Below are 13,407 nucleotides of genomic sequence, written 5' to 3' on the forward strand. Positions count from 1 at the left end.
AATAGCACCTTTAGTTTGCCTTTAATATACATAAACTTTTTAAAAAAAATTGAGGTGTGCCATGCTTAAAACTCATAATACATGGCCCTCACCAATTTAAATCAAGAGCTAATCCTTTTAGAAAATAAGTCGAGGTGCGCCATACGCAAATAAAATCCATAACCTATGGCCCTCATATAAATACAAAATTAGTTTAGAAATGCCTTGAACCTTCGTAGTTTGCTTTAGGCGCGCTAATTAAATAATTGTCATAGCTACGGGTATGGTTCCCGTGACGTAGTTGTGACGCCTAATTACTAAAATCCGGGGGTACATTTATGTGACCTGACCACAATTTAATCTTTAAAAATTAAACATATTGTAGATCGTGGGTACGGTTCCCATGATATGATTTGCAATATGTAACAATATTGAATAAATGCGGTTCTTAAAAAAGAGTTTTAAAATGCACATAGGTTTCAAAGATGTTTTAAAATCAAATAAATAGGCCAATAATAACAGTTGAGTGACCGTGCTAGAACCACAGAACCCGGGAATGCCTAACACCTTCTCCCGGGTTAACAGAATTCCTTACCCGGATTTCTGTGTTCGCGGACTGTAAAACAGAGTCAATCCTTCCACGATTCGGGAATTTAAATCGGTGACTTGGGACACCATAAATTATCCCAAGTGGCGACTTTGAATTTTAAATAAAATAATCCCGTTTCGATTGTCACTTAAATTGGAAAAAACTCTCATACACCCCTTTTCGGGGGTAGAAAAAATGAGGTGTCACAGTGCCCGACCCCACGCTTGTCATCTAGCGTGTGTGTCACCTCAATATAGCACCACGATGGGCAATCCGGGGTTTCATACCCTCAGAAAAATATTTAAATCATTACTCACCTCAATCCGGCCCAAACTCTAGCTCGCGATGCCTTTTCCCCACGATTCAGCCTCAACTCACGTCAAAATCCAAAATCAGAATCACGACGTTAAAATATGCTAAGAGAACGAAGCTCATGCAAAAATAATCAATTTACAACACAAATCCCAAAATTATCAAAACTCGACCTCCGGGCCCATGTCTTGGAATTCGATAAAATTCACATAAATAGATTCCTTAACTCCCCACGAGTTCATACATATCAAAAGTCCCGAAATCCTACCACAAATGGCCCCTCAAATCCTCAAGTCTAGGTCTCCAATACCAAGCCCTAGTTTCCTAATTTTAACCCTTAATTTTCATTAATTACAGTCCTAGTCTGTGAAATAATACCATAGGATCGATTATTAGACTCAAAAATCTTACCTCTAGATGATATCCCTTGATTCCCTCTTCAAAATCTCCCAAAAAGCTCCAAAACCGACTTGAAATGGTGAAGAACAACTCAAAAATCGCGAAGGATTTCTTTTATACCTTCTAGCCCAGGGATTCCGCACCTGCGACCAATTCCCTGCTTCTGCAGTACCGCTTTTGCAGTCAATGAACCGCTTCTGCGGTTTTTCACTTAAGCCCCAGACGTCGCATCTGCGATGCACTGCCCGCACATGCGCCATCGCAGGTGCAGCTCCTCAGCCGCTTCTACGGCTCCAGCCTTCCTAGGCTCTTTCCACTTCTGCGACTCCTAATTCATTTCTGCAAGACCGCACCTGTAGTCCCCTAGCTGTAGGTGCAGTTATGACAGCAATGGGAAAACTTCAGCTGCCACAACCCAACTCTAATCTTCCGCCAACCATCCGAAATCACCCCGAGGCCCCCGGGACCTCAACAAAAAGCACAAACACCTCATATACCACCATTCAAACTTATATCAATCTTCAAAACACCTCAAACAACATCGAATCAACCAAAACACTTCAGATTCAAGCCTAAGTTTCCAAAATCTTCCGAATTACGCTTTTGATCAAAAAGTATACCAAACCACGTCCGAATGGCCTGAAATTTCGTACACACATCCCAAATAACACAATGGAACTACTGAAACTCCCGAAATTCCATTCTGACCCCTCTATCAAAATCTCACCTATCAACCGAAAAACGCCAAAATTTCAATTTCGCCAATTCAAGCCTAAATCTACTCTGGACCTCCAAAACACATTCTGATCACGCTCTTAAGTCTCAAATCACCCCCCGAAGCTATCACAACCATCTGAACTCACACTCGAGCCCTCTAACACATAAGTCAACATTCGGTTGACTTTTCCAACTTAAGCTTCCTCAAAAGAGACTAAGTGCCTCAAACCTCACCAAAACCTCCCTGAACCCGAGTCAACCAACCCTATCACACATAGAACTGATAAACAAAGCAATAAGAAGCAGAAATTAGGAAAACGAAGTGGTAACTCATGAGACGATCGGCCGGGTCATCACAGTATGTATATAAATATTGAATGCAGTCTGAATTTTAATATTCAGTGTTTTGACTTATTATGATCTATTTAATGTTTTTATATCAACTCTACGACGACTTTATGCAATTTGTCGTATTACTTGTTACAATTTTCTTTTAGTGATAAGACATTAATTTAAAGAATGCAATATATGTACTTTTTGTTAGAAGGAAATTAATTCCGGTTTCTGGGCAAAATAAGAGATGGATATTTGTTTTATTTTTCGAATAACTCTTGAGTTATTGAGCTTGATAAATATTTTATCTCTTGTGGTACATGAATGCATGACATTGTTGTTGTATATTAATGTCTCTCCTAAACAGAACAATATTAGTCTACCTCATAAGAGAATATGTTCTTTAAAATTGAGTAAAACTTATCTGTGCACTTTTGTCTAAGTCATATTAATCTGGTTAAGATTTCAAGTTGGTCAAGGATAGACCTTAAGGTTCATTGAAAGTAGAGGCACTATCAACTTGTAGATCCCGTTTGGAAGGAAATTTGACTAAAGGTTATTTCCCTTCAAAAGGAAATAAAGCTAGTGATAAGCTAGAATGAGTCCCTTCTGATTTGTATGGTTAAATGAATATATTGGTAAGAGACAGTTTTGAGTATTTTTGTGACATTCATAAATGATTACTCAAAATATTAATGTATTTATCTGATGCACCGTAAGTCTTAATGAATTAAGTAATTCAAGATTTTAAGACTTGAAATGGAGAAGCACCAAGAAAATATATTAAGTTACTGCAATTTGATTGTAGTGGCGAGTACCTCTCTAAAGAGTTCTTTTGTTACTTATCAGAATAAAGGATTACATCTCAATTGACTACACCGTAAACTCTATAATAAAGTGGTGTAGTAGAAAGAAGAAATAAGTCTCTTTTGGACATGGATAGATTAATGACGTATTATTCAGATTTGCCTTATTTGTTTTTGGAATATTTCTTGAAAACCGCAAATTACATTCTGAATTTAGTTCATTCTAAGTTAGTACCTGGGACATCTATAGAACATTGGATTGAATGTAAGCTCAGTCTGTGGCATGTTCAGATATAGGATTGCCCCGCATATGTGCTGAAAGAGAAAGCGGATATGTAAGTTGGAACTAAGAATGGATAGGTGCATATTTATTGAATATCCAAGAAAACGATTAGAGTTTTATTTTATTGTCCTAAAGAAAATAAGGCAATTGTTAAAACAAATGCATTTTTCTAGATAAGGACTGTTTAATAAAACATGTTCCTAGAAGTAACTATTTTTACAGGAACTGGGCAAAGAAATAACTAGATGTTCAAGAACATCAAAACCCACACGTCGGAATTGACGTTCCATTGCATTTAAGTAGTGGGAGAACGTTAATAGACATAATATGCCTTTATCGAGTGGGAGTGATGTTTGAACATTGAACACTATAGTAAGAAGTCACTAATATTTCAATGTCGTGAGGTAACGAAGGTAATATTAGTGGTACTTCGTCTTAGTGGGAGAAAGCTAAAGAAAATTATAGTTCGGTGTTCATTCTTGGGATAGTTTCGGTAACAGGATCTCTGAAGAGTTTAATACCAAACTAGATAATTACGACAAAGTACTACTGGACAAATATTGCATCAGATATAACTTGGCAAGATTCTTTAACAAAACCTTATTTGGTGAAGACTTTTAATAGTCATGTAAAAGAATGCCTGAGAAAGTTGTAGATGCATGGTTATGAGTCTAAGTGGGAGATTATTGGGGCATATACTATTAATCATGCATTTGGATATAGTGTAGTCTAATAATTGTCATTGTTAAAAGTCTAAGTGGGAGATTGTTGGGATATATACTATTAACCATGGGTTTGGTTTAGATATAGTAGTTATTATGAAACAATTGTTTATTCAATTTTAATAAAGTTTTAAATATATCATATATTAGTTTGTGTCATTTGCTTATATAGTAGATGATTTAGTATATAGAGTTTAACTTATACACAGAAGATTAAATAATCGGTTCTTATAAGTATAAAGTTTGAGTTCACAATCTAATGATGGAATTGGACAAACCATCAGGAATGATTGTAGCACAAGATCAAATATAATTTATCTTGATTATGGGAATGGTTTAATTCCAACTTCTTGTACTAGTATATTTTGTATGTATTGAACGAACCAAGTAGAGATAAGTATTTTATACTGACTTAATAAAATAAAATCTCTAGCCATTAAATATACTTACACTCTTAATCTTGATATAATTATTATTAGCTGTGTACATTATTATTATTTTGATTTATTAAAAGGCGAGATTCTTTCATGGGTCAATATGCCTGGTAAATTGGATAATAATAATGTACATTGGCGAAATAATAGTTAGTTGATGGAATCCATGTCTCGGTTTAGAGATTGATGATACACCTTTATGAAAGCTTATAAGTTTTCATGTGTAAACCCAGCTGGTGGATTTTGTATCTGATACATGAATTAAGTTAAGCGAAAGTCTAAAGGAAATAATCAATAAATTAAATCGTCAGTAATTTAATTTAATTGATTAGTATCTGAATCTTAACATAGGGAGTTAAATAAGATTTAATGGATAAATTTCGAAATTGAATAAGGAGTGCAATTACGGATTTTTAGTGGAATAATTCGTACTTAATTATGGTGGATATTAATTTCGAAAATTAGAAATTAATTTCATAATTGGAGCCTTGTTAATTAAATTTTGTGGTCCTTATTGTGCCTAAATAATCGGAAATAAAGGAATCCTTTTTCTGGTGGAAAAGGAAACACAACAGGTTTTGAAAAAGGGTTTTAACCGTTAAAACTTATGCTATAAATATATAAAGTTTTTCACCTAGAGGAAAGAGAACAAGAGTGGCCGAATTTTTCAGCCTTTTTCCTAAAAAAATTTGCCCACACGAAATTACTATTTTCGGGTATTATTTGGGTAACACAGTAGAATACCATGGAACGTTCGGAGATTGTCATCGTGTGGGTGATGGAGATTTCATCGAATTGCTGTGGAATTGGAGTCTCACGAGATAGATGAGCTTTGTTCACGCTTCAAGAAATAACCTGTGAAATTCCATTTATACTAGTTATTTAGATTACATGTAATTTGGATACTGGGATTGCTTCCGCTGCATATAATAATTCATCCATCCTTCAAGTCTAACCTTTAATTTTCAATTGTAACCATTTGAAATTATGAAAAATAGAGTTATTCAATAAATTATTATGTATGCTTATAATATGGATCTTCCTCCCATGAGTTTTAGTTGTTGACTATAAATTTTTTATATATAATAATAAGGGTATGCATTACCTCAATTAGCCCAAATAAATATTCTAAAATAGCCTTTCGTCTAAAAATGATCTTCGTAATATTCACTTTCTTTATCTATATCGAATTTAATTAAGATATGCGAATATTTTTGTATAGTCTATTCAGTTCTCCAATTGAGTTTTTAATAATAATAAGTTTTTTCCATGATGAATGACAATTGTGTCCGCTAACATGATAACAGTACTAAGTTTCATAGGGTCCTCAATCGAAATAGATAATTATATGTCCTTCTGATCAATTTCTATCGCGTCAACTTATTGTAAGTGTAAGGTTTTTTTTTTTCAATTGGACAATTTTGTTAGTAAATATTTTATTTTTCTATCTCTAGTTAATTTAAAAAAAAATCATTTTAATTTTATTATTGTACCGCGATAAATTATAAATAGGAAGTATTACTTTTTCAAAGAGTTGATTGCGGTGCAACAGTTTGAGGAACATTCTACATCACTACTGCGAAAGCTACGATATTTCCATGCCTTCCAAAAAGAACTCCTGAAACTTCTGGAACATTCATTTCAGTTTCTCTCCCAAATACATAAATAGCAGAAAACCTCCCCGCTTCTTTCATCGTAAAACACTACTATATCTCTTTAGCTATCAAAAGAATCTCAACAAAGTTAACAAATGGAAAGCCCATTCTATGGAAGCTATTGGTCCCAGCCGACTCGTCCTCGCTATTCCTCAAACATGAGAGGAATACCTGTGCGGCCGATACATCAAAATGCTATCGGTATTAAACCGGCAGTTCAGATTCCGGTCCATTTCGTCGGTTCGGATCCTGAGCGGTCCGTTTCAGCCTTGAAGACTCAGAAACCTAAGCCGGACCCATCCGTATTCTCCTTAAGGATTCAGACGGTATTCAGAGGCTTTTTAGTGAGAAAAAACGTGAAGAAAATCATATCAATACGAAAAGAGGTTGACGAAATTGAGCGCAAGATTTTGTGCGGCGAAATGGCGGAGTTGATTCAGAGAGACGAAAGGGAGAGGTTGCGGGTTAATGAGACGCTGATGTCTCTGCTTTTGAAATTGGATTCCGTTCGTGGGGTTGATTCCGGTGTTAGGGACTGCAGAAAGGCTGTGATTAAAAAGGTAATCTCTTTGCAAGAGAAAATTGACTTTATTGTTTCAGCATGTAATCAAATTGCAGTCAAAGAGGAGAATATATACAATGATTCCGATGAAGTCCCTAAATTGGTCAATCAGACCGAATACATCCCCCATTCCACAGGAAATCAGAACGAAAATGAAAATTCGACATATCAGAGTGAAGTTTCTGATCTATTGGAGCAGAGTGTGGAAGCAAAAAATCAAGCAGCATTGAATTGTACGAAGAAAGACGAGAAAACACAAGTAGAGGGCGAATTCGATGCAGCGCCATCAATTGAGAAGTCTGATGAGTTGCCGGAGTTAAGTGTGGAGAGAATTGAAAGAATTGATGAGGAGGAGAATGAAGCAGGGTTACACGGGGAAGATGAGAGTAGAAAAAACAGAGAGTTGATGGAGAAAATGGTGGAAAATAATGAGAAGATGATGAGAATGATGAATGAGATGTGCCAGAGAAACGAAATGCAAACGCTGATGCTGAATTCGCTGGCGCAGAGGGTGGCGCAATTAGAGAAAGCTTTCCTATGTGATAGGTTGAAGGCAAAACCAAAGAAAAAGAGGCATGGTGCTTAAAAACTGCTCCAATCTTGTTTGAGAGTGTTTACAATGACTCTGTATTTCTAACGAGCAGTTAATTGTTTTTGTTTTTCTTCGTCTTCTCAGACCCATTCATATTTTAGTTATTTTAGGACGTGTACTTGCATAAAACACAGATATTGGAATGTATAGATTATTACCGTAATTCATTGTATTATGCTGGACTTTCGCCTTGTGATTCTTTGGTTTAGTTACTCGAACTAAAATGGTAATTTTCCCGTAGCACTAAAACGTCATCATCGTATGTGTCATTCTTATTCGGCTTATCCTCTTATGAGGTTAGCTACATCTCTCTTATATGTATGGGAGGCATGGAAGTTGTGACTTGAACCTCTCTTGGACCAAAAATCATATTTATTTATTTTCTTAGATTTTTGAATTTTTTTAGTAGAATATTTGTTTTGCTTTAACAAGCCCGAAAGTTATGTCTCTTCATATCAATTAATGAAAGAAATAGTAAATTTAATAGCTGTTACCATTAACAAATACAATTGTGCACTAATTATTATTTTAGTAAAGATTACACACTAGTCTGATCGAAAAATACAGGGACCGTTGTATCCATATCACGCTGTAACGGCATGCATCTCGATCACGGTCGATGTCATGTATTTAAAACGTCTGAGAGGCGAATTAAATATTACGATATTTTAAGGGTTCAGCCCCGTAATATAGTCGAATGGCTTAAAGCCCCGTAATATAGTCGAATGGCTTAAGTGCTACGATTAATGACCATTGGGTAAGGGAGAAGACCTAGTATATAAACTAAGTGAGAAGAAGAAGCAAGGGGGGCGGAAAAAAATCAAAAGACACATGTTTCCTGAAAAGAAGAGAAATCTTCATCTCTCTCCACCATGAAGAAGAAAGAAGGAAGGAAGTTCAGATCCTCAATATAAATTGTTAATATAATCATATCAAATGTAAGGTGTTCTACCTTGCAAAATATCGGTGACTTTTTTACATCTTCTTAATTTGCTTGATATTATGAAAATTACCATCCTCCTCTTATACGATGGGATTCGATCACTGTTATAGCTAAATCTTATGTGTGATATGCTTACTTACTCTCGTCTTATATCTGCGGTCTAGAATAAATTATCGTTGGTTATGATTTGCCCAAAGTCTTCTTATTTAATTAGTTTAACAAAAAGTTCAACATTTTTTGTTCAAACACAGGTTTCCAACAATGACTCTCTCTTTCTCTCTCTTTACAAAAGGTATGTGTGTCATATCATATGCACCCATATTATCCATTAAAAATGGGTTAGATAATAAACTTTTTAAAAATGGGTCAAATATGGATAAGAACCAAAAATCCATTTAGAAAAGAAATAATCAATGGATAACTAATGATTTTAACTTTTACATTTGTAAAGCCTTAAATTGGGGATTCCTCAAGTTTGAGAAACTAGGAATTCTCTCAAAAGTGATCATATTCAAGAAGTCATGGATAATATGGATATCTATATTATCTGTCAGTCAACTTATTTTTTATTCATATTAAATATGGTTCGGGTCGAATATTTTATCCATTTTTACATTGCCCGTTTTAACCCAATCCATATTTGACCCAACCTGCCTGTTTGTCACCCCTAGGTGCTATTTTTACTACAGGAAGAAATTCAAAAATAGCCAGAATCACAAGTGGTCATTCAAAAATAGCCACAGTTTCAAAAGCAATCGAAAATTAGCCACTTTTAGTGTAAAGATAAATCTGAACGAAAATACTGTTCAAAATTCGAAAAAATACTCCAGTATAATATACCGGTCCAGCGTAATATACTGGAGATTGGAGCATCGGTGATCCAATCTCCAATATATTATATTGGAACTTTCCGCGTGTTGGAGTTCCAACATAATATGCTGGAAGTTTATACACAAGTGCACCGATCTCCAGTATATTATGCTGGAACTTTCTGTGTTGCAGCAAAATAATGACTATTTTTCGATGACTTTACAAATGCTGGCTATTTTTGAATGATCAGTCCGAAAACTGACTAGCCCGTGCTATTTTTATTACATATCTCTATCTATAGTTTGAGTTGCAACCGTCATAGCTATTGGGCTGGCCTTCACGCGATTATGGGCCAAGTCCACGGGATAAGACTAACAGTGGGCGTGGGAGTCCAGCTCCACAAAATCCATCCCCCTTAGTCTCTGGCCTCTACTGATTTTCCCTCCAAAAGCTTGTACTGCAAGGATGGAGCCATGGGAAGCGTTGGATGTAGACGATTCCGACCTCCATTCTCTCCTCCGCCCTTGTAAGCGTCTCCGCCATAACTCTAATCTCTCCACCTCCACTTCAAATTCTCCGCCGCTTCTGCCGCCGTCTTCTCAATCTTCCGAATCCTCACAATCACAAGCTTCTCAACATCAGTTACAGTCGCCGCCTCAACGCCTCATTCCCGGACCGGCAGGTTCCGTACAATATGCAATGATTCAACGAACTTACGATCGTCAATCTCATAGTCTCATGACCTCTCAAGGTGACAATCTGATACCTACGCAAGAGTACATTAGGAGAGCCGTCGAAAATTCTTCCGACTTCGACTATGATTTCAAATCCAATCTATGGCGTCGTGCCCTTAAATCTGTTGGTATGTATATTAGGGATTTGAGCTTTTGTTTATTGGTACTATTATCATTTCGTTTTTTTTTGGTAAATTTTTTCATGGATTAGGTGTACATGTATGTTTATTCAGATACGGAGAACGGAATAATTCCTCGCACGCCTTTGAGCTCTGTCAATAAATGCCTAAAAGCTTCTAGGGTTGATCAGGTATTTTAACTTTTTCCCTACTCCATTCATGGATAAAGGCATCACTAGGAAATGAAGGTAACTGTTCCATTTGACTACGATGTTAAACCATCCAATTATTGGTCTCAATTGGAGGCGGCATATGTTTAATTTTTATATTTTGAAATATATAATTTAGGAGTACTAACTTAGAAAATTTATAGTAAAAGGTAATATGAGCTGTAGTCTTCTATAACTTAAGTATTTAGAAAGATGTATAGAAATGATAGTCAAAGAAAAACTTATCTGATCCTCCAAATAATAATAGTGCCATATCACTTGAGAAAAGAGCGAGTATTAAAAAAATGAAAACAGCAAATGTCTTTTACTGAGAGAAATGGGACCATAGTTGAAGTAGTAGGTCCCGGATTGTACAATTTCTGATAGTCTTTATGAAATTTTAATTCAAGTAATTTTACTCTTCGATGCATACATATATGACCATCTACTTGTCTAACATATTTTTCCTATTGCCTTTCTTAGTAGTAAGAATATATGATGAGATAAAAGCTAATATCCCCATAACGAGTGCAAAAGGCCTTTTGGCTTCTATTAGTCAGTATTGTGACCTCTGTTTTCGTGATAGCCTAATTCATAGCAATTATTGCTTTTGTTAGGTTGTGGCGGTTGTTAAGTCTTGTACACATAATGGTCTTGGCGGTCTGATGGTGACTTTGAAGGTACAGTTCTTTCGAGCACAATGCTGATAACACTGGAAGGAGTTTGCCAAAGTTGCAACTGATTTAATTAGTTCCAAATTTAGGATCCTACAGGTTCAATTGGTGCTAGCATTCATCACAAAGTACTTAGCGAGAGTCAGTATGGAAAGGACATTTGCATTGGCTCAGTTTTGATACTACAAAAGGTATATTACTCGAAGACCCAACCTCTTGGCTCCATTCAAGAATCAAAAACTCAACCTCTTGGTTGGAGGTGTAGGCTCCACTTGTCTTCTCCATGTTAATTTAAAAAGCATATTGAACATAATGTGCGATATATCCACATTTGACTTGAAAACTGTTTACCTAATTTTGGAATTCCAGGTTGCTGTGTTTTGCCCTTCAACTTCAAGTTCATCGTATTATCTTAACATAACACTCGGGAATCTGACAGAGGTGCACATGCTTAGCCTACTATTTTGTAAAAGCAATTCTTACATCATGCATAGCTATCACTAAGACTGCAATCTTTCACGAACAAAAACATATAAATGTGAAATTTGTTTTCATTTGTTTCTTGAAGTTATATGTCTGCAATTAGCTGAACCAGCTTCCCCCCAATCATGTACTGATTTGTAGTTCCATGTCAGAAGTTGTGTTTTAGGGATGAAAAACCAGGTTCCATTGGGAATGCCTTCCATGTGTTCGTAAAGCTCAACTATAAGCACCAGCTATAAATCCTGTATGTTGACACGTAAATGATCATAGGCTTGGTTCATTTCATTTTATGAAACAACAATTGCTAGAGAAAGTGTTATCTATGTGCTTTCATCAGGTCCTCATTTAGGCAAAATTTATTGATCGCCCTCCACCACATATTATATGGATAAGGTTTTGTGTTTCAGTTCAAGTTAAACAAAAAACGGAAACTATATCTTTTCACTGTCAATTGACCTCATTTCTTCTTAATGCAACTTGCATAGTAAATGTAAAAAGTTGGTGGAAGTCGTGCTGAGGACTATCAGATCAATGGTAGTATCACCGGTTATTTGTTCATGATCTCCATACTTCTGTGTGCCTAAATAGTCTGCATAAGCGGTTATGTTACTTTGCCCTGTGATGGACGCGGTTGCCTGAGGCATTATTCTGCCAAATATGAATATCCCCCTTCACCCCGAGTAATAACATTTTCTAGTGTACTCCCTCCCTCCCCCAAAAAAAAAAAAAATCCCTCTTCACTTGCCCTTAAGACTATCAGATGAAGACTTCTGTAAGTTGGTATTCTTTCTCTTGTATTTTCTAATCTGGTATTGTATGGTGAGTACTTAGCAGTTAGCCTCTTATGCACACTCACTAGTTACCACATAAGGTTCATAATCATAATCTTGTATCATGATTGACTTATAAAAAACTTGTGTCATGATTGATAAAGCTTTGAGTACCTATTAAGAGCTTCAAGTTCCATACCTTTAGGTTTTCTGCAAGGAAAGTCCCCCTCCATCAATGCACAGCAAAGCAGCATATGAAGTCAACCATAGTGATCCTGAAATTGGTGAGGGTTGATATTTCTTTTTATTGTACTATGTCATATTAGGAGGATTTTCTTTTGACAGTAGCACTATCAATGGAATATGAGAACGGTTTCTAGTATTTCACCTGGCTAATGATTTTCATATAAACTTAGCAGCTTCAGCCTCTGCTAGAAAAGCTTGTGCACTGCAGAGTATTTCCATCCCAGATAAAGAAACAACTGAAGAAATCATAGATGATAGGACCACAGAATGCATGTCTGCAGGTGGAAGTTTGCATAAGGAGATTCAAATGGACAAGGAAAATCTAGTTCCAAGTAGCTACATTTGCAACAAAATTAGAGCCTTTGAGGAGACATCCATTGTAGACAAAGAATGTCACAATCAGATACAAAGTGCTGCCAAAGAATTTGAAGGAACAGACAGAAACAGAGGGATTCTCCACAAAAACAATAATCAGCAAATGGGAGAGAATTTTCCGGGTTCCCTCTCTCCGGGGAACAAAAGAGCTGGTTCAATAAAGAACCGCTTTGATCCAGAAATTCAGATAGTTGATGAAGTTAAGGATTACAAACAGCCAATTGTGTCGAAGGTGTCACAGCTTCAGTGGACAGATGAACAGCTTGACGAACTGTTTGCCTGCGAGGATGATGAATGTTCTTTACTCTAAAATTTTTTGTTCACTTTGGTTTAGTTTCCAGTTAACGCTGAAAGAAATCCCTTATATTCGTGTAAAGTGTGATCAAATCCTTTCTACTTTGATATCCCCATTCCTGCATCATTTTAATCACCAGTTTTCAAGCTTTCTGGAATGTTTAATAAAGTCCTTTATACTATTTTGACGTCCATATATCATCAGTCTCCATCATAATCATTACTAGTATTATTTCGGTGGTAAATCCGGTCTCAAAGATATTCGACGAAACATTGAATCTAGTAGTGATTTAACTGCTGGGGGAGCTTCAGTGATACAAAAAAGAACCGGCTGCCCAGAATTAGTAAGCTACGGGGTCGTCAATGT

At 36.1% G+C, this 13,407-nt stretch overlaps 2 protein-coding genes across 3 annotated transcripts; both read left to right on the forward strand.

Annotated features, from left to right (window-relative positions):
• Nucleotides 1–6,324: 6,324 nt before the first annotated feature.
• Nucleotides 6,325–7,377, forward strand: LOC104229766 (BAG family molecular chaperone regulator 6-like). Its single transcript, XM_009782467.1, has one exon. It carries the CDS (start codon nucleotides 6,325–6,327, stop codon nucleotides 7,375–7,377), a length of 1,053 nt encoding a protein of 350 aa, XP_009780769.1.
• A 2,079-nt stretch (nucleotides 7,378–9,456) lies between these two features.
• On the forward strand, nucleotides 9,457–13,204 carry LOC104229763 (uncharacterized). 2 transcript variants are annotated; one of them, XM_009782463.2, is made up of 7 exons: nucleotides 9,457–9,998; nucleotides 10,104–10,180; nucleotides 10,816–10,878; nucleotides 10,962–11,063; nucleotides 11,242–11,313; nucleotides 12,331–12,409; nucleotides 12,542–13,204. In XM_009782463.2, the coding sequence occupies exons 1-7, from the start codon at nucleotides 9,602–9,604 to the stop codon at nucleotides 13,054–13,056; spliced, it is 1,305 nt and encodes a 434-aa protein (XP_009780765.1). In that variant the 5' UTR covers nucleotides 9,457–9,601; the 3' UTR covers nucleotides 13,057–13,204. The 2 variants fall into 2 exon arrangements, with proteins under 2 accessions (XP_009780765.1, XP_009780766.1); XM_009782464.2 differs by having other exon boundaries at nucleotides 9,459–9,998; nucleotides 12,545–13,204.
• Nucleotides 13,205–13,407: the final 203 nt, after the last annotated feature.

Source organism: Nicotiana sylvestris, chromosome 3, assembly GCF_000393655.2.
Source record: "Nicotiana sylvestris chromosome 3, ASM39365v2, whole genome shotgun sequence".
Lineage (NCBI taxonomy): Eukaryota > Viridiplantae > Streptophyta > Magnoliopsida > Solanales > Solanaceae > Nicotiana > Nicotiana sylvestris.